This window comes from Chionomys nivalis, chromosome 1 (genome assembly GCF_950005125.1).
Source record: "Chionomys nivalis chromosome 1, mChiNiv1.1, whole genome shotgun sequence".
NCBI classification, from domain to species: domain Eukaryota; kingdom Metazoa; phylum Chordata; class Mammalia; order Rodentia; family Cricetidae; genus Chionomys; species Chionomys nivalis.
This window is the reverse complement of record NC_080086.1, coordinates 111,345,462-111,372,353: the sequence shown is the minus strand read 5'-3', so window position 1 is coordinate 111,372,353 and position 26,892 is coordinate 111,345,462. Positions and strand designations below refer to the sequence as shown.

The following is a 26,892-nucleotide window of genomic DNA, read 5'->3' as shown; positions in this document are numbered from 1 at the left end:
TCAAGGATCTGAGTACCAGTAACTGGGCTGAGAAGTCATTTCAGCAAATACCAGTAAAGAAAGAAGAGAGTCAAGAGAATTGGAAGCAGGTACCCAAAGGAATACACATAGGCACATGCTCAGAGTAGCATGGTTCCCCATCCCCAGAGATGGAAACAGCCCAAATATCCATCAAGAGATGAGTGGTTGAACCAAAGTGTGGCATGTCCAGAGAACGGGATATCACTCAGCAATACAAAGATCACAGCCATGATCCTTGCCAATGTGGCCAGAGTCGGGAGAGGGAATAAGCCAGGCAAGAATGGTGCCACTGTGTGAAAATGAAGAAAGCCCATAGCATCACAAGGAAGATCAGGCACTGAGCGAACTGGGTGTGACCTCACCCCCACACTGGGGAGGTAGTGCCCTGTAAGAGGATCAGATCCAGCCTCAGCTACACAGCACATTTGAGGCTAGCCTGCCTCAAAGATTTGCCTGTCAAAATTCATACGGAAGGAAGAACAGGGGAGTGATTGCTAATGGGCACTGGTATTGTTCTGATAAAAATGTTTCAGATAGAGGCGATGGTTGAAAAGGTTGTGAAGGCGCTAAACGCCAGTGAAACTTTACTTCCTTATGAATTTCTTAATCTTTATTAATTGTTTTTGTGGCAGGATGTATGTGCTCTGAGGCCGTTCTGGCTCGGAACATACTCTGTAGCCCAGGCTGGCCTCAGCCTGAGTCCCTCGGGTGCTGAGATTTCAGGCACACACCACCACACTTGGTTTTCCGACAAATTATTTTCTCTTTATTTTGAGATCGAGTCTCACCATGTTGTTGGTCTGGCCTGGACCTTATTGTATGATCTGAACAAACCTTGGATGTAAATTTTTTCTTTTGCTTTTATGTGTATGTGCATGCGTGGCCATATGTGCGTATGCACATGTACATAGGTAGGTACCTGAGGAAACCGGACGAGGGTGTCAGATCCTTTGGAGCTGGAGTTACAGGTGGTTGAGAGCTGCCTCAGGTGATTTGTTGTGAAAAAAATTCAGGTCCTCTAGAAGAGCATAAAGTGTTCATAACCACTGAGCCAACTCTTCTGCTCTGCCCCTATTACTTGTTTTTTTTTTTTTGAGACGGGTTTCTCTGTGTAGCCCTGGCTGTCCTGGGACTTGCTCTGTAGACCAGGCTGTCCTGGGACTAAGAGATCCACCTCCCTCTGCCTCCAGAGTGCTGGGATTAGAGGTGTGGGCCACCACAGCCTGCCTGGCTTTGGGTACTTTTAATCCTCTTGTCTCAATCTTCTGAGTATTGGAATTGCTGACTTGTGCCACCTGGCCCAGATTTCTTTCAAACTCTAAATATCACTCACTTTTATAACTCAGTGAACTTAAAGAAAAAAGTATTCATATGAGAAAGAATTTAAGTTTTTTGCCTGCCCTCTTCTCTCATCTGAGAAAATCTAGCTATGGATCCCAGGTTAGCCTCACTTGCAATCCTTCTGCCTCAGCTCCTTGAGTTCTGGGAATATAAACATTTGCCTTCATGCTTGGCCTGCTATTTGTTTTTCTGCATTTGACTTGTTTCCCTTGCCCTGCATGGTTGCACAAACCTGCAGTTCCGGGCACTCAGGAGGCTGAAGAAGAATATCACTTCATACCAGGAGTATGAATATATAACAAGATGCCATTTCAACCAGCCGATCAATGAAAGAAGGCTGAGTGGTTTGTTTTACTTAACATGATGTCTTCCAGTACCTTTTTGGTCAAAAATAGCAGGTTATTCTTTTTTGTGGCCAAATAATATTCTGTAGTATGAATTGCTTATTTAAATGGCATTTTAGGGCCTAGGAGGATGGCTCAGTGGTGAAGAGTGTGCACTGCTCTTATGAGAAGGGGGTTCTGCTCCCAGGACCCATGATAGTTGACTCACAACTGCCCATAACTCCAGTCCTGGGGATCCATTGCTTCTAGCCTCCAAAGACACCTGCACATGAGTGCACATACAGACACATGCACACACAGACACATGCACACAGTTAAACACTTGACATCCAAAAATTAAGAAAAATGGTGTTATATATTATGTGAATCTTCACTTTAATTGAAAAAAGAAAGAAGAAAAAGAAGAGGGAAAGTAAGACAGGAAGACAGGGAGGTAGAAAGTCAGTCAGGGATGTTCTTGCTTTGGGCTGCTGGAGTTAATCTTATCGTGGAAAACCCTGAATAGAGTTCATGTCTTGGTGCTATTACACACACACACACACACACAGACAGACACACACACAGATAGACACACACGAGAGAGAGAGAGAGAGAGAGAGAGAGAGAGAGAGAGAGAGAGAGAGAAAGAGCTGGAGTGTTGATTTACCAAGACTCTAGAGCCATTGGTTGAGGGCTACTTTGTGTGTGTGCATGCGTGTGCGTGCACGCATGTGTATTGCTTCCCGGGACTCTATCTGTGCCCAAACAGAGAAAGTCCTGTGACAGAAGTTTCCAGAGTGTGTCTTAGGGCTGGAGACATAGAGGGAGGTTAGACTACCTTCTGGATATAGCATCTCCTTCCAGTACTGCAAAAACAAAAAAATAAACAAATGAAAATTAAATAAATAGAAAAGAAAGAAAATAAGGGTGGTGCGGATTAGGGCTGGAGAGATGGCTCAGCAGCTAAAAGCAACGACTTCTCTTCCAGAGGACTTGAGTTTGGGGCTCCCAGGACTCGTAACTCTTTATAACTCGGAAGCCTCCACAGGCACTGCACTCACAAGCACGATCCCTTCACCCTGATACACATAATTAACAATAAGCCCCCTTTAAAATTTGTCTTTGTCTCCTAAAGAAAGGTGTGTGTGCTGCCAAAGTGAAGGTTGGGGGTGAGCCCAGAGACACTCGGGGACCCTCCTGTGTGTGGAAGAGGCCTGCGGGAACCTGGTCGTGTTGATTGGTCCCGCGTGTCTTCTAGGATGCTGCCCATCACGGACTACGTGTTGTACCTGCTGCGGCTGGAGAAGACAGCCTTTCGAGTGTATGCCGTGTCCACGCTGCTGCTATTCCTCCTTTTCTTCCTCTTCCGCCTGCTCCTGCAGGTGTTCAAATTATGTTGGGACTTTCGCACCACTTGCCGCAGGCTGAGCTGCTTCCTGGAGCCTCCAGGCCGCCACTGGCTGCTGGGCCACGTGAGCATGGTGAGTGAGCCGGGGTAGAGCTGGGCCAGCTGAGGTTAGAAGCAGATTCACTCTGTGGAGTAGGAGACCAAACCTTAGAGAAGGCAAGCATTTGGGAGGAGGCAGAGCTGACGATAAAGTTAAGTTGGTACCCCCTGCTGGCTAACTTTCCCAATACTGGAAGCTGCAATGTAGGCCACTGGATACTGGATTGTGGACATCAGTGCTCTTACTCAGAGCTGTTACAATAAAGACCTGCCAGGCTGTATGTAGCCACTAGTACAATAGCGGCTCTACAGTTACCGGGGTAACCAACTGCCCTTTAAAGAAAATTATCCATGCTGCCTAGAACAAAATAGTAGTAGTAGTGATGATGATGACGACGACGATGATGATGATTTCTGTAGTTTTATAAGTAGCAGCAATTCTGGTGTAGCGGGGAGATATTGATGCCCATAAAATTTGGGGTATGGGGCCTAGAGTGGGGACAAGGAGGGAGGGGGCTCCTGGAGATTTTGTTTCCCTACCCTTACCTGTTAGGGTGATTCTACTCTTGTTCTTTCTGCTTGTTTGTTTTGAAACAAGGTCTCTTTATGTATCCCTAGCTTCCTAGAACTTGCTCTATAGACCAGTCTGGTCTTGAACTCACAGAGATCTGCCTGCCTCTGCCTCTCAAACTGGGATTAAAGATGTGCACTACCATACCTAGCTACATTCATTATTGGACTACTATGATACTATACTGGGATTCTAACTCTTTCTTTGAATTTTTTTTTTTTTTACAAAGTCTTGTCACTATAGGACAGGCTAGCCTCAAACTTATAAGCCTTCTGCCTCAGCCTCTTGAGTGCTGGGATTATAGACATATGTAAACATGCCTGACTCATCTAAATTTTTGTTCTTAATTTTATTTTGAGATGGTCTCACTCTGCGGTTCAGTCTGGCCTGGGATTCGTACGTAGCTCAGGCTAGCCTCAAGTTTACAGCAAATCCTCTTGTTTCAGCCTCATGAGTGTTGAGGTTACTGTTGGGAACTCATGCCTGAGACAGAAAGAGTCTCTTTAAAAAGTGGGGAGCTAAACATAAATTGAGAGTCCCTGCTTAGGGACACACTTACACACACCATTCAAGACATAAACATTGGTTCTCATGGTGACAAACCTTTGGACCCAGTTACTCAGGCTGGTCACAGAACACAGACATTCATCTTGAGCAACACAGGAAGAAGACCTTGTCTTTTGCAGTTGGGCTGACTTTGAAGTTGCTATCTTCTAGCCTTCCTGAGAAATCCTGGATTCCAATCATTCCAACCCTTTCCTGCTCACACACCACCATGGCTCCCCATTGCTATCCGGAGGAAGGCTAAGGTTCAAAGTCTTCTGGACTGGGAACCCCAACCTCTTGACTTGTCCTGCCCTCCTCCTGCGGTCTCCAGAACTGACTTCCCATTTCTTAAGCTGGCCCCTATGAAATTGTGTCCTTGGTCCAAATATCTTTTTCTTATAGATGAATTTTCATGCTGATCTCCAAGCACATACTGGCAGAAGACCTTCTCTGCTTTCAGGCTTAGTTTGTTTTTCCTGAGAAAAGAGTCTTAGTGTGTAACCCAGGCTACTATAACTGTTACTATCTTCCTGAAAGCTGGGGTTGCGAAGTTCACTGCTAAGCCCAGCTCTTCCCTCTCTCTCTCTCTCTCTCTCTCTCTCTCTCTCTGTATGTCTCTGTGTCTCTATCTCTCTGTCTTTCTCTCACTCACTCCCCAGGGAACTCCGATAACTATAACACAGTCTAGTCTCAGACCTACTATGTAGCAAAAGATGATATTGAATTTCTGACCCTCCTGCCCTCTACCTGTCGAGTGCTGAGACAGCAGACATTTGCCACTATAAATGCTTTAAGTATTTTTTAAACTAATATTTTATTATTGTATTGTACTTTGCTTTTCTGTGGCTATGATAAAACACCCTGACCTAAAGCCACTTAGGGAAGGAAAGGGTTTGTTTGACTATGCTTCCAGGTCACCTTCCATCATTGGGGGAAGTCAGGGGAGAAGCAGAAACCATGGGGGTGCACTGCTTACTAGCTTGCTCCCCTTGGGTTGGGGAGCTTTCTTATACAGCTAGGATCACCTGCCCATGGGTGGTACTGACCACAGTGGGTTGGACCCTCTTACATCAATTACCAATAAAGGTAATTTCTCACACACATAGCTACAGGTCAGTCAGATCTGCACAATCTCTCTATTCTCAGCCGTCCAGGTGACAAAATTAAAGAGGACATAATCAAATATTTGATAAATCCAACTCTTATTGCCGTATTTACTATTTTCTCTCTCTTTTCCTCTTTCGCTCCCTCTCCCTGTTATGCTATCTTTGAAAGCCATGTTCTCACAAATACTAGGCAAGAGTTCTACCCCCGAGCCACACCCCTGCCCCTCACTGAGGGATTCTAAGCGGAGTTGTCATGTCTTTGTTGCCTGTTTCTGTCTGCCGCAGTATCTTCCCAATGAGAAGGGCCTTCAGAATGAGAAGAAAGTCCTGGATACCATGCACCACATCGTCCTGGCATGGGTTGGACCTTTCCTGCCTCTCTTGGTGCTTGTACATCCTGATTACATCAAGCCTGTGCTGGGTGCTTCAGGTAGGCTGGTTGGGCCTCAAAGGCATGAGCGAACTTCCAACTCCCAGAACCTTCCTGGGCTTGTAGACATGAGGGTACTATAGAGGAAGGGTTACTTGAGTAGGGATTTGAAGAATGAACAGAAGTTCACCAAAGAGGGCCAGGCAATAAAGGCTGCGAGAACAACATGGGAAAAAGGGTGACTATGTGAGAGTCTCGGGAACTGTGCAAGGCTGTGCAGCTACTGGAAGTCACATCTAAGTAATTTGTTCATCCAAATTGTTCATCCAGATTTGGGTAAGTGTTGCTCAATTCTAGGCCGTGGTACTCTCTTAAGACTGTGATCTGCTCACCATGGTCAAGCATTTCAGTGATCCCATGGCCTGCCGGCTGGCAGGGAGACAGATATGGATACTTCTGTCTGCTGGCCTTACTTATCTCCCAAGTGTGCTTGATGACTTCTCAGTCATTCTCAGCACTCAGCTCCAAGGGCCTTGTCTTCCAGGAAGTCCTTCCCGAATCCTCCTGGGGTCTCTGTCTTTTAGACCCGCCATTCTTAGTCCTAATCCTTTGGGGTGAGTGAGTCTCTATTCCTCTCGAAATGGATCTTCAAGAATGACCTTGCCTGGAGCTGATTGTCTTCATAGCCCCAAGGGGACTGGTTTGGTATTTGGAGAAAAAGGTCTCTTTTTTTTATTATTTATTTTTATCTTATGTGCATTGGTGTAGGTCTGTGTGAGTGTGTTAGATCTTGGAGTTACAGACAGTTGTAAGCTGTCATGTGGGTGCTGAGAATTGAACCCATGTCCACTGGGAGAACAGTCAGTGTTGCTAACAACTGAGCCATCTCTCCAGCCCCGAAAAGGGTCTCTTTATTTAGCTCAGGCTGGCTCACACCAAAGATCCCCTCAGATGTGTGCCACCACTCTGGTAGTATGGGGTCCCGGGAGCTTCCAGCCCTCCTGCCCCTCCCTGTGAGTCTGTCCACCTCCACTGTCACTGTTGCTCAGGCTGGACCCCGTTCCCCTTCACTGTGTTCTCTCCTTATGGAGGCAGAACCAGCCCAGGGTACAGTGCATTGGTGTGAGTCGGTGTGTTCGCAAGGTTGTGCAACAGCTCACTCTTTCTAGTTTCAAAGGTTTTCATCATTCCCACAAGCAGCTTGCGCCTGAGGCAGTCTTGCCTCTGGTTCCTCCCTGCTGAACTTCCCGGCTCCCAGAACCTGCTTTCCATCTAGATGGACTTGCTGCTTCCAGATTTTTTTTTTTTTTTTTTTTTGGTCTGGTTTCTCCCAGTCAGCCTTTTGCCTTCCCGGTCCCTCCATACCACTGTGCTCTTTTTATGATCCATTGTCGAGATGGATCAAACTTCACTTGTTCAGCTACCCGATGGCTGTTGAGAACAAACCTGTGGGTAGTGTTCGCTCTCACAGTCCCCCTCCTCCTGCTTCTGTCCCTTTATTCCTTCTTTCTTTTTTCCCCCACAGCATAATTTTTTAAAAATTTGTGTGTGTGTGTGTGTGTGTGTGTGTAGGTCAGAGGACAATTTGTACCTGTCAATTCTCCTTCAACCTCGCAGGTCCCAGGGATCAAACTGAGGCTGTTTGGTCTGTGTGGCAGGTGTCATCTTACGGGCCCTCCTCTGCCTTTCTCCCCCCCGATACCCGGGCATGGAACTCAGGGTCTTGAGGACCATTGGCAAACGCTCTGCTACTGAATCCTGTCTCCTGAGTCCTATATTTCACTTTTTAAGAAAGGCTTTATATATTTTATTTGTGTACGCATGTTTATGTGCATGAGTATGGAGCTTGGAAGCACGTATCCTTACCTGCTGAGTCAGCTATGGGGTCCAGGGTCTCTTGTTCACTGCTGTTGGCCAGAGACCTTCACCTGTCCCAACCTCCCACCTCACTGCAGAGGTACTACCCTGTCTGGTCTTAAATGGCTCCAGGAGATCTGAACCCAAGTCCTCACTGTTGGGAGGCAAGCATCTTACCTCCTGAATCATACTCCCCAGCCCTGTATTTTACTTTCTAAGGAATTCCCATGCTGTTTTCCACAGAGACTGTGCATTAATTGTTCAGTACTCAATCCACAAGTGCTTGGTGCCAATAAGTGATAACTGTAATTAGAGCAATGAACCAGCCAACAGTGGGTTCATCTGTCAATGACACATGTGCAGATTTATGGAGTATCTGTTGGGATGAGGGGCAGGATGCCTCGGCAAGCAGAGGTGCTTGCCGCCAAGCCAGATGACCTGAGCTTGGTTCCCAGAACCCCATGGTGGAAGGAGAGAACCTCCTCCTGCAAGGTGTCCTCTGACCTTCACCTGCATACCATGCTTGGCACTCACACACAGACACGTGCCCACTCATACACAGAAATGTTATTAAAAATAATAAAGAAAATGAGATGGAGGGTCAGAGTGGTGACCTGTCTAGGTTTTCATAACAAGTATCAGCAGGGCTGAAGTCTGACCCCAGGCCTGGCTGTCAAGCATAGTTTTGTGTGTATGAGCATCTCTGAGCTGGGCACCGTGTAGTAGGAGCCTTTCCCAAGCACTTTCCCTTGAAGTGGCATTGCCAGTCTGGTAGAGGTAGTTGTCTTTCTAGCATGACTGTCATGTAAGAACAGGGAGAGAGTTGAGGATGAGCCAGAGGATGGGACAGTAAAAGATCCCCTTGTAAGAGAGCTTCCTGGAAAAGGGATCAGTAAAGCCAGGCTTTGAAGGATGTGTAGGAGTTAACCAGGTGTAGAGTCCAAGACAGAGAGACTTGCCAGTCCAGAGGTACAGAAGTGGGAAGGTCTAGGGGAATCAGGTGCTCTGAGTGGGTAGAGTGGAGGAGGTGTGCGTGGGGAGTGGGAAATGAGACTGAGAGTTCAGAGGAAGCTGGACCAAGAAGCAGATGGGTTTCCACTTTATCCTGGGGTGCTAGGGCCAGTGGCAGGTATAGAGCCAGGCAGCACTTGACCAGATCTGGGTGTCAGTAAGACTCCTGACTAGTTTAGCCTGGATTCCAAAGTCAAGATGAGAGAGGCTGACTGTCCTGCTACCTTGCTTTCATTGCTACTTCCGCTTAGAAGTCTTTTGGGCCTTTCCAGGAGCCCTACCTCTGTGCCTCTTTTAGTACCTGGCACACCCTCTGCGGGTTTGATAATTGACTGGTGTGGGCCTCTCCTTCCCTTTCCCACCCCACCCAGGAGCTCCCGCAGGCAGGGAGTGGAGCAGAGCCATCCTTGGATCACTGGCTTCACCTTGCAAGGGCTGGGCACAGAAAGGCAGCAGAAGGGGCGTGCCTGTGTGCCAATGAGGGATGACTGTGCATGCGTTTGCCAGTGCAGGGAAGGGTGCGTGGTTGGCTGAGTCACAGCGGGTGCACGTATCTCTTTCTTGGGTGCCTCTCCACTAAAACCTTTCTATAGTGTGTAGCTTTTTTTTTTTTAAAACTCTTTGGGGGCCCACCACCCAGCTCCCACATAAATACATGGAGACTTATTCTTACTTATGAATGGCCAGCCTTAGTCGGGACAGCTTTTTTAACTTAAATTATTTCATTTCTCTTTAACTACGTTTGCCTCTGGGATTTTTACCTTCCTTTATTCTGTATATCTTTCTTTCCTTCTTACTCCATGGCTGAATGTATAATTGGGTGCCTGTACCTCTCCTCCTTTTCTTGCTTCTCCTCTTCCTCTTCTCTCTCCTAGATTTCTCCTCCTATTTATTCTCTCTGCCTGGTAGCCCCATCTATTCCTCTCCTGCCTAGCTATTGGCTGGTCAGCTCTTCATTAGACCAATCAGGTGTTTTAGACAGGCAAAGTAACACAGCTTTACAAAGTGAAACAAATGTAACATAAAAGAATTCAATACATTTTTTTCATTGTTAAACAGATATTCCACAGCATAAACAAATGTAACACATCTTAAATTAAACATTGTTGTACAAGAAGGACATATCCATTAATCCAGCCAGCCACACGTCTTTCTATATATTCATCTACTCATCTGTCATTCCACTCACCCATTCACCCAATTATACATCCATGCATGCACACATACAATTTTCCATGTATCCATCCGTTCACCCATCCAACCATCTGTTCACCTGTTCAACCACACATATGCCCATCCATCCATCCATCCATCCATCCATCCATCCATCCATCCTTCCACTCACTTACTTACTCATCATTCACCAGTCTGTCTGTTCACACATCCAATTACCCGCCCACCTAATCACCCATTTGTCCACTTACTCATCTACCTACCAACCCATTCATCTGCCTACACATCCATCCATCCATCCATCCATCCATCCATCCATCCATCCACCCAATCATTCAATCATTCATGTACATTAACCTACCACCTACCCATCTACCTATCCCTCTTTTCATCCATCCACCCACTAATCCCAACCACTGATTCATCCATCCATCCATCCATCCATCCATCCATCCATCCATCCATCCATCTATCCATTTCTCCTTTCCTTCCTTCCTTTGCTTTATTCTTGTTGTAATATGAGCGGCCGGGCTGCGTCCCCAGCACCCAGCCGCCCACATGGCTATCTTATGCCCCGAAATAATTACACGAAAACTGTATTCTTTTAAACACTGCTTGGCCCATTACTTTTAACCTCTTATTGGCTAGCTCTTACATATTGATCTAACCCATTTCTAATATTCTGTGTAGCACAATGAGCTGGCTTACCAGGGAGGATCTTAACCTGCGTCTGTCTGGAGTGGGAGAATCATGGCGACTCCTGACTCAGCTTCTTTCTCCCAGCATTCTCTCTGTTTACTCCACTCACCTAAGGGCTGGCCTATAAATGGGCCAAGGCAGTTTCTTTATTAAATAAAAGTAACTCCTCCATCATATTCTTTTAAAATAAAAAACAAGTGTGCATGTGTGTCTGTGTGTGTGTGCATGCATGTGTGCACACTTGTAGTTCAAGGCTTGATTTTTTTTTTTTCGGTTTTTCGAGACAGGGTTTCTCTGTAGCTTTGGTGCCTGTCCTGGAACTAGCTCCTGTAGACCAGGCTGGCCTCAAACTCCCAGAGATCCGCCTGCCTCTGCCTCCCGAGTGCTGGGATTAAAGGCGTGCGCCACCACCACCCGGCTCAAGGCTCGACATTTTTCAGCTAAACTGTGAGCCTCAGAGACTCTGTTTTCACTCCCCAGCACTGAGATCACAGGTGCTTGCAGCCATGCCTGACTTATTTTAATTAGTTTTTTTTTTTTACTTATTTTGTATGTGTGTTAGGGCAGGTGTGAACCACAGCACACAAGCTGAGACGAGAGAACAACTTGCAAAAGTCTGTTCTCTTCTTCAACCTTGGGATTCGTGGGATCTAACTTGGGTCTTTGGGCTTGGGGACAAGCACCTTTACCCACTGAAGCATCTCACTGGGCTGTGACTTTTTTCCCGCGTTCTGGGGATCCACAGTCAGTCCTCCTGCTTGGACAACAAGCACACTTACTCTCAGAGCCCCTTTTCCAGCTCCCGTTTTTTCTCTCATCCATCTACCATTTGATTCATTCATTCACTGAATGAAAAAGGTTTTTGGTATTTTTTTTTTTTTGAGGCAATGTCCCAGGCTGGCTTTGAACTCACTACATAGCCCAAGGTGTTTCTGAACTTCTGAACTTCCTACCTCCTCCTGGGATCGCAGGTGTGTGCCACAAGTCCAGCTCATTACATCAGCTTTGATTTCTCTGGGTTTCCTCTCTTAGCAATCTTTGTAACATCATCTACAAAGATCTGCGATTCACATTTGATGTTCTGAACATGATAGTGCTAAATAGCACCCCCCATCTTTGAAGGTCTTGGGGACATGATGTCCCATGGTGACATGGGATTCCTTCCTAGATCTCTTTGCAAAGCTTATGATTTGCTACTTCACAGATAAACTGTAGTATTATACCAGGCTTCTGTCCGAAGCCATCAGTAGCAGAACATTCACCCTGGCATCCAGGTGCTGCAGGCCACTCTGGAGTCTCTCCCCTTGAAGAACTGCCTGGCCCCATGACCTGCCTCTTTAGTTCAGGCTCAGCCAAAGCTGCCATGTCTGCTTTTCTGGAGCTTCTGGGTCGTCATGGCAGCCAGATCCAGTCAAAAACTTGGTGGATGTGGGTAAAAAAGCTTCATGATTCCCTAACCTGTGACTCGGGCAATATCTAGCTTTTGGTGTGTGTGTGTGTGTGTGTGTGTGTGTGTGTGTGTGTTGGCTTGTGGGTGTGTGTATATGCATGCGTGCATGTAAAGTCCTGAGGGTACCCCAGCTGTCACTCCTCATGTGCCTTCCAGCTTGTGTTTTGAGACAGGATCTCCCACTGGCTTAGAGCTTGTGAAGACTGGTTGGCCAGTGAGCCCCAGATACTTCTTTTTACCTTCACATGGCTGGGATTATAGGTGCATCTTAAAAAATAAATTAAGTTTTATTTGGTATGTGGGGAAGGGAGAGGAGGCAATATGAAGAGGTCAGAGAACAACACTCAATTCTCTCCACCTTGTACACACCACAAGAGGGAACCAGAACTCATTATAGATGACTGTGAGCCACCACGTGGTTGCTGGGAGTTGAACTCAGGACCTCTGGTAGAACAGCCAGTGCTCTGAGCCATCTCTCCAGCCCATTTTTTTTTTAATATAAGGAAGTCCAGTATTCAGGACCAATGAGGTGGCTCCGTGGGTAAAGTCAATTGTTGGCAAGCCTGACAAACTGAATTTACTCTCTGAGACCCACATGGAAGAGGAGTACTGACTCCTACAAGTTGTCCTTTGACCTCCATGTAAGTGCCAGGCATGTGTGTGCTTACACACACATACTCACACACACAGATAGATAAATACATACATATATACATGCAGATTTTCTAAAACTTGGGTTTCTTTTGTATTTATTTTTAGTGTGTGCACATATGTATAAGTATGCACCATATCATGTATGTGGATGTCTGAGCACAGGTTGTGGGGGTCAGTTCTCCCCTTTTTCCTTCTGAGTCCCAAGAATTAAACCCAGGTCATCAGACTAGCAGGAAGCATCCTTACACACAGAGATACCTTGCAGGCCAAGTTTTTTTATTTTTTATTTTTTTTTATTTCTTTCCTTTTAGTAAAACTATTAACACAGCAGTCCAGGTCGGCCTGGAACATATTATGCACATAACTGAAGTTGCCCTGAAATGTACAGTGATTTCTGACTTAGTGTATCAACTGCTTGTATTACAGGCATGCAACACCACGCCCAACTCAAGGCTCCCCTGTGAGAGCAATCGGGAGCCACGGGAGGTGTTTGAGCAGGAGAGGCTTAAGTTCAGATCAGCATGTTATAAGATTTATCAAGGGATGGATGTGAAGGTGGGGAGAGATGGGAGGGCAGGAGCCCAGAGAAGAGGCCCAAGGAAGTCATAAGCAGAGGTGGCAACTCAGTCTGGGATCACGGCTGCCTCTCCTCTCTCCACAGCTGCCATTGCGCCCAAGGATGAGTTTTTCTACAGCTTCCTGAAGCCTTGGTTAGGTGAGTGCCACAGGGAGGAGGGCAGGGAGACTCGGAGCAGTGGAAGGAAACCAGTTTACTTTGCAACTTTGCAAAGTTGGGTGCTAGCATGAAGAAAAGGCAAAATGGCTGCCCTCCCCTCAATTCAGCCCCAACTGGCTTTTATATTTCTTTTTTATTTATTTATGTTTGTTTATTTATTTTAGTATATTGGTGGTTTTTCCTGCATGCATGTCTGTATGAGGGTGTCGGATCCCCTGGAATTGGAGGTACAGACAGTTGTGAGCTGCCATGTGGGTGCTGGGAATTGAACCTGGGTCCTCTGGAAGAGCAGCCAGTGCTCTTAACTGCTGAACCATCTCTCCAGCCCCAGGTTTTTATGTTTCTAATGTTTCTCTGCCCTTTGGATTTCTCATTGGCTAAGTTCTTCAGGCAGGTGCTATCATTCTAGTGTCTAGCATTGCCCCTTCCTCAGATTCCTGTCCCATTAGTTGAGGACAAAAAGGCTCACCTGTTGTGTATCTTGGGACTCGAGACTCCCTCTGCTTCTGACACAGGGGCTTGACTTCCTATACCTTTCAGTTTTAGGATAAATTGAGGTCACATACAGCAGGCACTGGCAGGAAGATGTGGCAGGAGGTGGGGTTGCCCCTGACTCTCTGTCATTTTCCAATGGACTCTAAACACACTTCATATTGAAAAGGGAGCCAAAATGGTTGTCTTTGAGACAGGGAAGTCAGGGGGAGTGTATGGGGTTTCTTGGAGGGCTTCGGTCGGGGAGAGGAGCGGTCTCTAGCCTTTGGTTTTCTGGGTTCAGGGGATGGACTTTTGCTCAGCAAAGGGAACAAGTGGAGCCGGCACCGTCGCCTGCTCACACCTGCTTTCCACTTTGACATCCTGAAGCCCTACATGAAGATCTTCAACCAGAGCACAGACATCATGCATGTGAGTCCCGAGACTCATCTCAGAGCGGAGGGGGCCGTGGGTCCCCCTTGCTCCTGTCTGAGCAGCTGTGATCTGCAGTCTTCACGCCTGGTGGCCTCGTGTTTCCCTTCCAGGCTAAATGGCGGCGGCGGCTGGCAGAGGGCTCGGTGACCTCCTTCGATATGTTCGAGCATGTCAGTCTTCTGACCCTGGACAGCCTTCAGAAATGTGTGTTCAGTTACAACAGTGACTGCCAGGAGTGAGTGTGGCCCCCCCAGGGTAGGTGGGGGTGGAAGGAGAGCGGGACCCTCCCTGCTGTGAAGCAGGCTTGGCTGTGCACCCTGAACCTTGTTCTCTTTCTTTTTCTTCCTGGTGGCCCCTAAGGTGACATCACCTCTCTAAACCTCAGTTCTCCTATAAAAAAGGATCAAGTGAGATTTTGGCTGGGTGTGGTAGTCCACACCCGTGATCTATAATTGCAGCATTTGAGAGGTTGAGGCAAGAGGATCTTGAGTGTGAGTTTAGCCTGGACAGCTTAGTGAAGCCTTGTCTCACAAACCCTACAGAGCTAGGTGGCACATACCTTTAAACTGAGCTCAGGACGCAGAGGCAGGAAGATTGCTCTGAAGTAAGGCCAGCTTGCATAGTGACCTTTAGGATAACCTGGGCTACACCTTGAGAACTTGTCTCCAAAGCAAGCAAGCAAAAACCCCATATAAATACATAATTAAGTAGGTAAAATGGTGTCAGCCAGTGTCCTCACACTTAGTGGATGCTCAGGAAATGCTGCTCTTCCTTGTTCCTCCACAGAGAGGGCACAGCACAGAAATGTCCACCTCATGCTTTCTTTGATTCTGCCCTCTCCTTCCTCTTTTCTCTCCTTCCTTTCCTCTTGTCCTTTCTATCCTTTTTGCTCCCTCTTATTTTATCTTATCCCCCTCTTCTTCCTCTTTTTCTTCTTCTTCATCTCCTTTCTGTATTGCTATTTTTCTTCATCCCTATCTCCCTCCTTCTCCTTCCTTATGCCCACTTTCTTTTCCTCCTTTAAAATATATTTGAAAAACTTTGTTTATATTTGAATACTATGCCTTTGTGTCCATGCATGGGCAGGCATGTGCACATGAGTACAGGTGGCCATCGAGCCTAGAGGTGTCAGAGGCCCCAGAGCTGGAATTGCAGGCAAGCTGTGAACTGTTCAGCATGGGTGCTGGGAATTAAACTTTATTCCTCTGAGAAACTAGCATGTGCTCTTAACTATTGGGTCATACTTCCATCCCATCCTACGGGTTTTCACACAGTACCCAGGGTAGCCTCTTGATCACCCTTGATTCCACCTCTTTAGTGTTCGGATTACAGGAGGGAGCCACCACCCCTAATCCTTTGTCAAACAAGATGAAAATAACTGATTTTGAGAAATGCTCTAAGGATAAAATAATGTGGCATCTTTCCTGGCTTGTAAAAAGCATTCAGTGAATAGTTGTTGACTGAACTAATAAAATAATAATCTCTTAGGTTTGTTCATTTCCCAAATATTCCTTATGGGGCTGATTGTGCAACTCTAAAGTAGGGTGCCTCTTGTGTAGGAGGCCCTCGGTTCCTCTTTAGTCTTGCGCAATGAAATATAATAAGCCAGGAGCAGGGCTTAAGAGATGATCCAGTGGTTACAAGCACACGATGCTCTTGCATAGGATGGGAAATTTGGTTCTAAGCACAACTGATGGGCAAGCAGTTAACAAACCACCTGTAGCTCCAGTTCCAGGGGTATCTGGTGCCCTCTTCTGGCCTCCTAGAGCACCTGCATGCATGTGGTGACCACAGACGCACTCAGACCTCCACACTGGGTGTGGTGGCAGACTTCTGTAATCCCAGCCCTTGGGAGGCAGATGCTGGAGGATTTCTGAATTCAAGGCCAGACTGGTTTACAGAGCAAGTTCCAGGACAGCCAGGATTACACAGAGAAACCCTGTCTCAAAAAACCAAAAAAAGCGAAACCAAAACAAAACAAAAAAAGTACCTCCAAAACAAAAAAATCTCACGGGCTGGAGAGATAATTTAGTGATTAAGAGCACTTGGTGCTGCTGTATAGGACCCAGTTTGATTGCTAGCACCTCCCTGGCAGTTCAGCACCATCTGTAATTCTACTTTCGCGGGAGCCAGCTCCTGTTTCTGACTTCTGAGCGCACCAGGGACACATATAGTGCACGGATGTGCAAGCAAAGCACTCATACACATAAAATAAAAATAAAAGAATGATAAAACAAAACCCTTTAAATAGAATAAGTCATGTGGTGGTTGTGCAAGCCTGCAATCCAAGTACTTGATGGGTAAAGACAGGGCAACAAGAGATTGTGTCTCAAAAAACACAAAAAGACCTGCAATATAGCTCAGTTGGTAAAGTGCTTGCCTACACGCAAAACCTTGCAATTCATCTCTAGCCACAGAGAGAGAGAGAGAGAGAGAGAGAGAGAGAGAGAGAGAGAGAGAGAGAGAGAACACACAGGGAGAGAGACAGAGAGAGACACACAGACGACACACACAGAATACAGGGGCTGGAGAGGTGGCCCAGCTATAAGAGCACTTGCTGCTTTGGAGAACTCAGCATTCAGTTCCAAATACTCACGTGGCAGCTATCAATCAACTGTAAATCCAGCCCCAGTGGATCAGACTCCTTTTGGTCCCTTCACGCACTACACACAGCTGGTGCACAGACATACACGCTGGCAAACACTCATACACATAAAATAAAAACAATTTAAAAAATAACAAAATAATACAGAAGTTCTGTCTGTCATTACGCAACGGAGACGGGGCTCATGCATGTCTCTGGGCCGCGCGGGTGGCTCACTGCCCTTCTCTCTGCAGGAGAATGAGCGATTACATCTCTTCCATCATCGAACTGAGCGCTCTGGTGGTGAAACGCCAATACCGCCTGCATCACTACCTGGATTTCATCTACTATTTCACGGCCGACGGGCGGCGCTTCCGCCGGGCCTGCGACACCGTGCACAAGTTCACCACCGAAGTCATCCAGGAGCGGCGGCGGGCGCTGCACCAGCAGGGCGCAGAGGCATGGCTGAAGGCCAAGCAAGGCAAAACCTTGGACTTCATAGACGTGCTGCTGCTGGCCAAGGTGAGGCTGGGTGGAAGTAGGCTCCTGGCCCTAAAATTACACCCAGTGCTGAAAAAAGATTCTCAGACTCGTGGGGATTACTGTTAGGAGCTGCAATTCTTCTACAAGAGCAGCAAGTGCTCTTAACTACTGGACTATCTTTCCAGTCTTTTTGTTTTCGTTTTTCGAGACAAGATTTCTCGGTAGCTTTGAAACCTGTCCTGGAACTAGCTCTTGTAGACCAGGCCGGGCTCGAACTCACAGGGATCCGTCTGCCTTTGCCTCCCGATGCTGGGATTAAAGGCGTGCGCCACCACCAACTGGCTCTTTCCAATCTCTCTTGTTTGGTGCTTCTTCTTTACTTTTGAGGCAGTATCTTATTTAGCCAATACTAACCTCAAGCTCTTTGTGTAGCAGCTGAGGATGACTTTGAATTTTGGATACTCTTGCCTCCGTCTCCCTAGTGCTGGCATCACAGGGATGTGGCACTTAGCTCCTTGTGTGGAATTTTTGATACAGTTCTGGATTCCAGCCCTGACTCAGAGAGTATCTGATTGAGATCATCATCATACCCATCTCTTGTATCCTGGTGCTCATAAGACCTGACGACAAAGTTGCTGGGTATCCAGCAGGATAAATGGCTGTCAGGAGTTGCTCAATAAATTCAGGTGTGCAGCATGTAAGAGTAAACGGTGGCATGCAAATATGACGGTAGCCTTTGCGGACATTTCAGTTAGCTCTAGGTAACTCAGAATAGCTGGGTATGGCGACACAAAACCCCAGAACTTGGGAGGTTGAAACAGGAGGATTGCGAGTTTGAGATTAGTCTAGGCTACGTGACCTGTGAAGAAATGGAAAGGATCAAAATGAAAGAGGAGGGGAGGGAAGAGGAGGAGGGCTAGCAAGACGGCTAGGGGCTGAAGAGCCTTGCCAGCAAGTCTGATGGCCTGAGTTCGAGCCACAGAACTCACGTGATGGAAAGAGAGAACTGAAAATTGTTCTGACCCCATAGGCAGTATCTCCCAGGAGAGGCTTGAGAGGCAGGTGTGTCTAGGAAATACAGTCCTGACTCCATCTGCAGCAGCAGTAGCAGCAACAATAACAACAACACACACACACTCCTAATCACTTAGTGAAACTGTATCTGGTAGTTTATGTAAATGGTGAAATTACCTAATGCATTTCGTCTTCTTCTTTTTACATCTATCTATCTATCTATCTATCTATCTATCTATCTATCTATCTATCTATCTATCAAATCTTTGAAGGTGTGTGAGCATGCATGTGCCACAACATGAATGTGGAGGTCAGAGGGCAAACTGTGGGAGTTGATTCTCTCCTACCACGTGGGTTCTGGGGATCGAACTTAGGCTGTTGGTAGGAGACACCTTTATGTACTGATCCATCGTTCTGTCCCCCTCACTCATTTTTTGAACTGTCACATAATTGTCAAGTGATGCCTGTATGAACTCCCTTTGACCTTCCTTCCCCTTTCTCACCTTTCATCTTTTATAGTACGTTGCATCCTTCACTCTGCTTGGAGTATTTATATCCTGTTTAGTTTCAGAGAGAGGTGGATGGGAAGCCAGGCACAGTGGTGCACAGAAGTGCACGGTCCTTGGGAAACTGAGGTGGAAGGACTTCAAGTTTGTGACAAGTCTGGGCTGCATATGGAGTCTCAGAGAGAGTGGGGTAGAAAGGACGAGCTGAGGATATGGCTCAGCAGGTAAAGATGCTTGCTACAAAGACTGACGACCTGAGTTCAGTCCTGTGACCCACATGTTCAAGGGAGAGAAAGGATCCCAGCAAGTTGTCTTCTGATTCTCTCATGTGCAGCACATTTGTGTGTGTATGCAAGTACACACAAATGTGAACACACACACACTAAATAAGTAAATGTGTGCACACACTAAATAAATGTATGCACACAATAAATAAATAAATGTAAAAAATAGAAGTAGGAAGAGAGGAAGAAAGACAAGAAAAAGGCAAATGGAAAGAGGTAGGTCTTACTTTGGGGACCTCTAGGTTGTGGGAAGTGGAGTAAAGTGGGCTCAGCATCCTCCAGATCTGACTTTGGGGGACCTCTAGGTTGTGAGGAGCTGGATAAAGGGGCTCAGCATCCTCCAGGTCTGACTTTGGGGGACCTCTAGGATATGGGAAGTGGGTTAAAGTGGGCTCAGCATCCTCCACTGCCATTGCAGGATGAAGAGGGAAAGGAATTGTCTGATGAGGACATCCGGGCAGAGGCTGATACATTCATGTTTGAAGGTAAGGATGCCGAGTTAGGCGGAGAAATGTGGCTGTCCTCCCAGTTTGGGGAACACCCCAGGGGACACTGTAGTCTGCCTGGAGGTGGCAGCTTTACCATACCTATCTGCCACAGGTCATGACACAACATCTAGTGGGTTGTCGTGGGCACTGTTCAACCTGGCGAAGTACCCGGAGTACCAGGAGAAGTGCCGGAAAGAGATCCAAGAAGTCATGAAAGGCCGGGAGCTGGAAGAGCTGGACTGGTCAGTTGGGAGGGTCAGGAGGATTGAAGGGAGGAGTCTCTCTGCTCTATCACTTTCGGGTTATGTGGCCGTAGACAAGCCCCTTAAACTTCCAGAATTCCAACTAGTAACATGGGGCTGACTGTGACACCTACCCCTTCTTCCGTAGTTCTCAGAACCACTCCACCTAGCAAACATTCCTCAAATTCAATGGCTTGTGGCTGGCATTTAGTTATCACTTTACCCACACGTGATTTTTCTTGTTGTTGTTGTTATTGAGCCCCGTTGTATGGAGTGGAGCTACTTCCAAACTGTTGTCTGGATTCAGGTTTCTTCCAGGAATCTCTTAATTTTGCTAGGATCCGGTGTTCCTCTGGGGTTTGTTCTTTTCAAAGATTCCAGAAGTTTTTTTTAAAAAAAGTTCTGCATGCACCAATCCATTGTGGAGGAGGCAAGTCCCACGGTGAAACTTAACAAGAGTGTGGGGGGTGAAGGTCCCAGTGGCCTGAGAATAATGCCTGTAGACACATTACCCTCTGGGAAGGGATGTTTCAGTTTGGGGCAGCGGCATGCCAGGGTGATCATGTTTGCAGGGAGGAAATGCAGAAGAGAGAGCAGGAAGACACTCTTGAGATGTGAGCTGACTCTGAGGGATGCAGAGCAGAGCCCTGTAGCCAGGTGTGGTGGCACACTGGCCATTCCAGCCTTCAAAGGCTGAAGCAGGAAGAGTTCAAGGTCAGCCTTGTCTACATATTGTGTTTGAGGCCAGCCAGGGCTATATGAGTCATTGTTTCTAAAAAAAGCAAAAGAGGTCTGGGAGATGGCATAGTTGGCAAAATGTTGCCTTGTGAACATGAAAGAAAATCACGCTAAAAAAAAGCTGTTGTTTTAGTTATTGTTTTATTGCTATAAAGAGACACCATGACTATGGCAACTGTTATAAAGGAAGGTATTTGACTGGGGCTTGTTTATAGTTTCAGAGTTTAGTCCATTTCCATCATGGCAGGAAGCATGGCAGCATGCAGGCAGACATGGTGATAGAGAAGGAGCTTAGAGCTCTATAGCTCAATCTATAGACAGTAAAGAGAGAGACACTGGGCCTGGTTTGTGCACTTTACGACAGCCACATAAAGCTTCTCTGGGGCTGGAGATACGGCACAGTGGTTGAGGGGTCCTGAATTCCAATCCGAGCACTGAGCAGCTCACCACTGCTTGTCATTCCAAGTACAGGTGATACCGTGCCCCCTTCTGGCCGCCATGGGCATCTGCATACATATGACAGATACACCCCAAACTAACCTGTTAGAGTTAGGTGTGGTGGTGCACAAGTCTAGTCCTGGAGGCTGAGACAGGAGGATTGCAGTAAGATTGTGATTAGCTTAAGCTATATAACAAAACTTAGTCCCAAACAACGCAATACACACATACATGCATGCACGCACTCACAAGAAAGAAAGAGTTTTGATTTTTAAAAAATGAACTAATAGTTATAACTGGTCCATTTTGGATTTCTGAGTACAATAAACTATTCTGAAATTGGCAATGAAACAGAAAATACAACAGATGAAATCTGCAAAGGGTGATACGGCTAGTAACTTGCTCCTGCTCTTAGGTTCCCAACTGCTCTGGTACCTCCTGTGACTGCACAACAATTCATCAATGCTAGGTTAGTGCTAGCCCCAGAAGCCAGTCCCATTGCTTGCTGTTTCTTTTGTCACTACTCTGACTGGTTGATGGTCAGATAATTGTGTCTGAACCTAGGACCTCATATATACCAACTAGATGGACTATCACTGAGAAACATCCTCAGTCATCTTTTCCTTTTTTGTTTCTATTACATTTATTTATTTATCTAACATGTGTTTGTGTGCACGCACATGTGTATTACTGTATACATGTGGATGTTGGAGGACAACTTGTAGGAGTTGGCTTGCTCCTTCTCAAGGGACTGAATACAGATAGTCAGGCTTGGAAGCAAGCTTAACTCACTGAGCCTTCTCACTGCCTTCCTCTGGTTTTGTTTTGTTCTGTTTTAGGACAGGGCCTCACTAACTAAGTTCCATAGGTTGACTTTGAACTCACTCTCTAGCACAGCATCCCAGGTAACTGGAATATAGGCATGGTGCTCAGACACTTTGTATCCTAAGAGTTTGTTATTAGGCTTGAGGTCACAGTCAGTGCCTTCAACAAACCAGGTTCAGTAGCACATTTTCCATTACTCAATTAAAGCAGCCAAATTACTAATGGGAACCAGAAAAAGGAGATTTATTCAAAGTGGCCACATTGGGAAGGGGAGGAGGCAGAGGACAAAAAGTAACAGTGTTACTTTCTCAAGTCCATTTTTGCAGCCTGGAAAGAGGTTAAGGTTTAAGGAGAGGCCAGAGTTATAGATGTGTAAGCAGCCCTGTCAAGGTGTGGTTCCACCCGGGATTGGGCACTGTAAAGTGATCTAACTGTAAGTCTCTTCCTCGGAGAGAGTTTCCCTCCTGGGCGCCTAGCCTTTACATTTTCCCCTTTCCTGGCATTAGATCCCTGGAGGAATTCCAGTTTCCTGGACTCCATTGCTTGAGTAGTCAAATCCTCAGAACGAGAGGCGCAGGGTCTCTTTAGAACATCTTTCTTAGCCGGGCGGTGGTGGCGCACGCCTTTAATCCCAGCACTCGGGAGGCAGAGGCAGGCGGATCTCTGGGAGTTCGAGGCCAGCCTGGGCTACAAAGGGAGTTCCAGGACAGGCTCCAAAGCTACAGAGAAACCCTGTCTCGAAAAACCAAAAAAAAAAAAAAAAAAAAAAAAAAAAAAAAAAAAGAACATCTTTCTTCCTTCCTGGCCAGTCACACTCCTGACACCAGCCTGAGACACTGAAGACTGCAGAAGCTGTGGGGCCATGGCGGATCTCTGAATTGGTTCTACGAAAACCATTCCCGTGTGTGCATAAGTGTATTCGGGGAATTACACGTGTGTGCGTGCGTGTGTTCGGGGAATTACACGTGTGTGCGTGCGTGTGTTCGAGGAGGAGTCACAGTTCCTCTCTCTTCAGGGACGACCTGACTCAGCTGCCCTTCACCACCATGTGTATCAAGGAGAGCCTCCGCCAGTTCCCACCCGTGACGCTCATCTCTCGCCGATGCACCGAGGACATCAAGCTGCCAGACGGGCGCATCATACCCAAAGGTGCCTGCTCCGGCATGGTTTACAGGGTTCCAGCCACGCCTGCTGTGGGTGCAGGACCCCTACGATGCCTGTGTGTCTGTTGCTAGTGATGCGGGCGTCTTAGTTTCATTTCCTGCCGATGTGACAATATACATAACCCGGCAAGAGCGATTTTAGGGGTAAAGTGTTTATTTGGTTCATGATTCCCAGTAGATGGGTTAGGGTATTGCAGCCACAGACAAAGGAGAGAGCAAGGAATGACTTCATACATGCCAGTGTTCAATTCTCTCCTTTTTATTTTGTCCAGGTCCTAGCCCATGAAATGGTACCACTCACACTCAGTGCGTCTTCGCACCATAAGTAATCTAGTTAAGATCTTTTATGGGGGCTGGAGACATAGCTCAGTGCTTTAAGAGCGCTGGCTCCCAGTACCCATATGGTGGCTCACAACTGTCTGTAACTCCAGTCCCAGGGGATCCGATACCCTCTTCTTAACTCTGTAGGCACCAGGCTTGCATGTGATACAATACATACATGCAAGTAAAATACTCATACACACAATAAAGAAATAAATAAACCTAAAAATATATAAAAAAGAATAAAAGGGCTTGCTGTTATTGTAGAGGACCTGATTTTAGTTCCAAGCACCTTGTTGGGCAGTTCACATCCACCCATAATTCCAGAGCCAGGGTATCTGACACTTCTGGCCTCTGTGGGCACCTTCATACATAAGTCATACATAAGACACATACATACATACAAGTACATATAAAATAAAAATAAATTTTGAAAAGGAAAACTTCTTACTGGTATGTCTACAGACAAGTCTAACAGGGCAGCCCATCACTGAGACTCCTTTTCCAGGTGATTCTAGACTACAATAAGTTGATATAACTGGAAGGCACAGAGGGCAACCTGGGTGTGTGTGGAGGTGGATGTGTCTGTAGCCAGAGTGGAGAGGCCTGGACCTGGGTGGGCGCTGATGGTGAGGGTTAGTTTCTTTAAAACAAATTATTCTCATTTTATTATTACTACTGCTACCCCCTTTTTATTATTATTATTACCACTACCCCTTGTGTGTGTGTGTGTGTGCGTGTGTGTGTGTGTGTACATGCACATGTATGGAGGTCAGGACAGTTTTCAGCAGTCAATTCTTTTCTTTCACCATGAGTTCTAAGGTTTGAAACCAGGTCCTCAGGATTTCACAGCAAGCATTTCTACCTGCTGAGCCTTTAAAAAAAAAATTCTGACCCAGAAGGTTAGGTTCATTCAGTAGCCATCTCTCCCCTGGGAGCCAAGTTATATTTGGGGTGATGCTTGGGGCTCAGACGGAAGTACCACCCAGTTTCTGGAGAGCTGCAGTAGGCTCCACACATTCCTGTCTCTGTGGCATCAAGGATGAGCAAAAGGAAGAGGCTGGCTTGAGAAGCCCAGGAGGGAGGGAAGACCTCATCCAGGGAAGAAATGTGGACAGCCGTTCTCCAAGGTCGTAAGACAAGTATGTTTATGGAGCAGAACTTCAGGGTGCAGGTGGTAACTGAATGGCCTTGAGGGCTGAGTGCAGGCACCTGACTCCATCCAGAGGGCAGAGGAGCCAAAGGAGGAGCTACAAAGAGGGAGCATTGCTATACCTGTGAGCAGAAAAGTCATTCTGTATGGACAGTCAGGTGATGGGGTTTGCTGAGAGAGGCAGGGAGAACAGACATGGCAGCAAATGTTTTCAGAAAAAGATGGACAGGAAGTGGTGGTAGCTGGCGGTAGTCTCTCCCTGACTGCAGAGAGAATCAGGAGAGAGAGAGAGAGAGAGAGAGAGAGAGAGAGAGAGAGAGAGAGAGAGAGAGAGAGAGAGAGAGAGTGTGTGTGTGCGCGCGCATTCTTAGAGGCTCCCTTGGGCCCCACTGATTCCAAATGTCTCTACAGGTATTATCTGCCTGCTCAGTATCTATGGGACACACTACAACCCCCTAGTGTGGCCTGACTCTAAGGTAAGTTCCTCCCTTTGTCCTCCCGTGGCCGTGGATCCTTCTCAGGGCTGGTTGCAGGAACTGCCCCCCCCCCCCTCCCAGAGCTGCCGTCAGTTCTTGTTAGGAGGTCAACAGTCACGGAGCGGCAACAGGCTACTAGGCTGTGTTCAGCGCTCAGTACTGATAACCAACAAGGACACCGCCTTAGCCCTCAGGGCAGCAAGCCAATAGATAAGATCACTTTGGGAACGGCTAGGCTAACCGCTCTAAGAAAGTAAAAACAGGTGGGATGGGGACATTTCCCTCAGGGGGTCAGGAGAGGCCTTGAAGACAAGATAATGTTTGAGCCCGTTCCAAACTCAGGAAAAAGCAAGTGCAAAGGCCCCTGGGGTAGAAAAGAGCCTGGACACAGGCGCTTGACCACAGGAGATAGTCATAGCTAAACTGTAGTGTCGGTAGGCTGGAACAGATGCCCCTAAGGTGTTCCTGCTGCAGGGGCCCTCAGAAGTTGAGGTGCAGACCAGGCAGTTGGGCCAGTCCCCAGACTCACCCAGGCAATTCCTCTCTAGGTGTACAATCCTTACCGCTTTGACCCGGACATCCCACAGCAGCGCTCCCCACTGGCCTTTGTACCTTTCTCAGCAGGTCCCAGGTAAGGCTTCTACTGACCTGAGGTGTTGCCCCAAATTCCCAGTGGGCCAGTGTCAGGTCAGGGGTGTCCTCCACGGAAGTAGAGACAAAGCCTCACCCACAGGTAATTTCTGGCAACACAAGTCCCTTTGTACCCTTGGCTAAACCAAGAGTTCGGAATCAGATGGCAATTCCATCCTTGAGGACAGGGTAACCCCTCCTGTATTTTAGCCCGGGTTTTTGGACTCACACATTTCTTACAGCTCTGTGATGCGGTCTTCGGTTCTACAGAGACAGGAACTGAAGCTCAGATAAGGGTGCTCATCCATCAGGATGTACTACAGTAGTAGGGTTTGAACCTTTGACTCCAGGGTTGCACGTCCTAAGGATCCTTGCCTCTCATTTGAACCCTTCCTGCAGGAACTGCATTGGGCAGAGCTTCGCCTTGGCAGAGATGCGAGTGGTCGTGGCGCTGACACTGCTGCGCTTCCGCCTGAGCGTGGACCGAACGCACAAGGTGCGGCGGAAGCCGGAGCTCATTCTGCGCACGGAGAACGGGCTTTGGCTCAACGTGGAGCCTCTGCCCCCGAGGGCCTGAACGTGCCGGGCGGGGCCCGGCGGATCCCGGGGTTCAAGCTCCGCCCACTCAGGCCTAGACCACGCCTACAAGGGTCTGGGTCCGCCTCCAGGATCTTGAAGGCGTAGACTAAGCTCCTCGAAAGTACAGGAGGTTAAAGCTTTGTGGAGGAGCCTCTTGTTGGTGACGACCACGCCCCTCAGGAAAAGGCCCAGCCCCTTGGGATCTGATTCCTCCATTTGAGGTCAAAGTCCCGCCTTAAATTACCCTCATTCACCTATCAGCGTGAGGGAATCAGGCTAGGCCCCGCCCCCTCGGGCTTGGGCCTCGCTCCCAAGACAAGGCAGATCAACCTGGCCCGCGGATTCAGGTTCCCAGACCTGACCCACAGAACCTTCCTTAGACCTAAGACTCAACGCTGGGACTGGATTCTCGTCTTACCTCCGGCTTCGCCAGGTTAGCTTCTAAACTGAGGTTTTAGAAGCTGGAGCCTGGGGTTGCAGCCCTGAACCTTCAACATCACCTTTCTAAGACTCGCACCTATGCAAAAGGACTGCACAAGCTGAATCTCAGGACTTTGGCTGTTTGCTTTGTTATTGTTGTTGTTGTTTTGAAACCCGGACCCTTACAAACCCCCTCCTTCTTGGTCACCGTCCCTTTGCTGAGTTTTCTCACTTTTTAAGAGGAGAAGCAAAGGGATGCTTTCACTTTTCACCTCAACCCAGATCCGGAGCCCAAGATGGGGAGGAGGGGAGTGACTGGGGAGAAGCTGTTCTCGAA

General features: G+C 47.3%; 1 protein-coding gene across 1 annotated transcript; it reads left to right on the top strand.

Moving 5' to 3' along the window:
* LOC130879363 (ultra-long-chain fatty acid omega-hydroxylase) lies at positions 1-26,869 on the top strand. The gene is made up of 13 exons (XM_057777808.1): positions 1-89; positions 2,944-3,166; positions 5,641-5,785; positions 13,231-13,284; positions 14,081-14,208; positions 14,322-14,446; positions 17,050-17,317; positions 19,501-19,567; positions 19,683-19,812; positions 22,829-22,962; positions 24,862-24,926; positions 25,475-25,557; positions 25,956-26,869. Exons 2-13 carry the CDS (start codon positions 2,945-2,947, stop codon positions 26,131-26,133), a joined length of 1,599 nt encoding a protein of 532 aa, XP_057633791.1. The 5' UTR covers positions 1-89; position 2,944; the 3' UTR covers positions 26,134-26,869.
* The last annotated feature ends 23 nt before the right edge of the window (positions 26,870-26,892 follow it).

Excerpts from the sequence above, each read along its gene's own strand:
- LOC130879363 (XM_057777808.1), top strand. The coding sequence starts at position 2,945 with ATGCTGCCCATCACGGACTACGTGTTGTACCTGCTGCGGCTGGAGAAG. Across the intron at positions 5,786-13,230 it reads GCCTGTGCTGGGTGCTTCAG|CTGCCATTGCGCCCAAGGAT; the intron begins GTAGGCTGGTTG and ends CTCTCTCCACAG. Across the intron at positions 14,447-17,049 it reads TACAACAGTGACTGCCAGGA|GAGAATGAGCGATTACATCT; the intron begins GTGAGTGTGGCC and ends TTCTCTCTGCAG.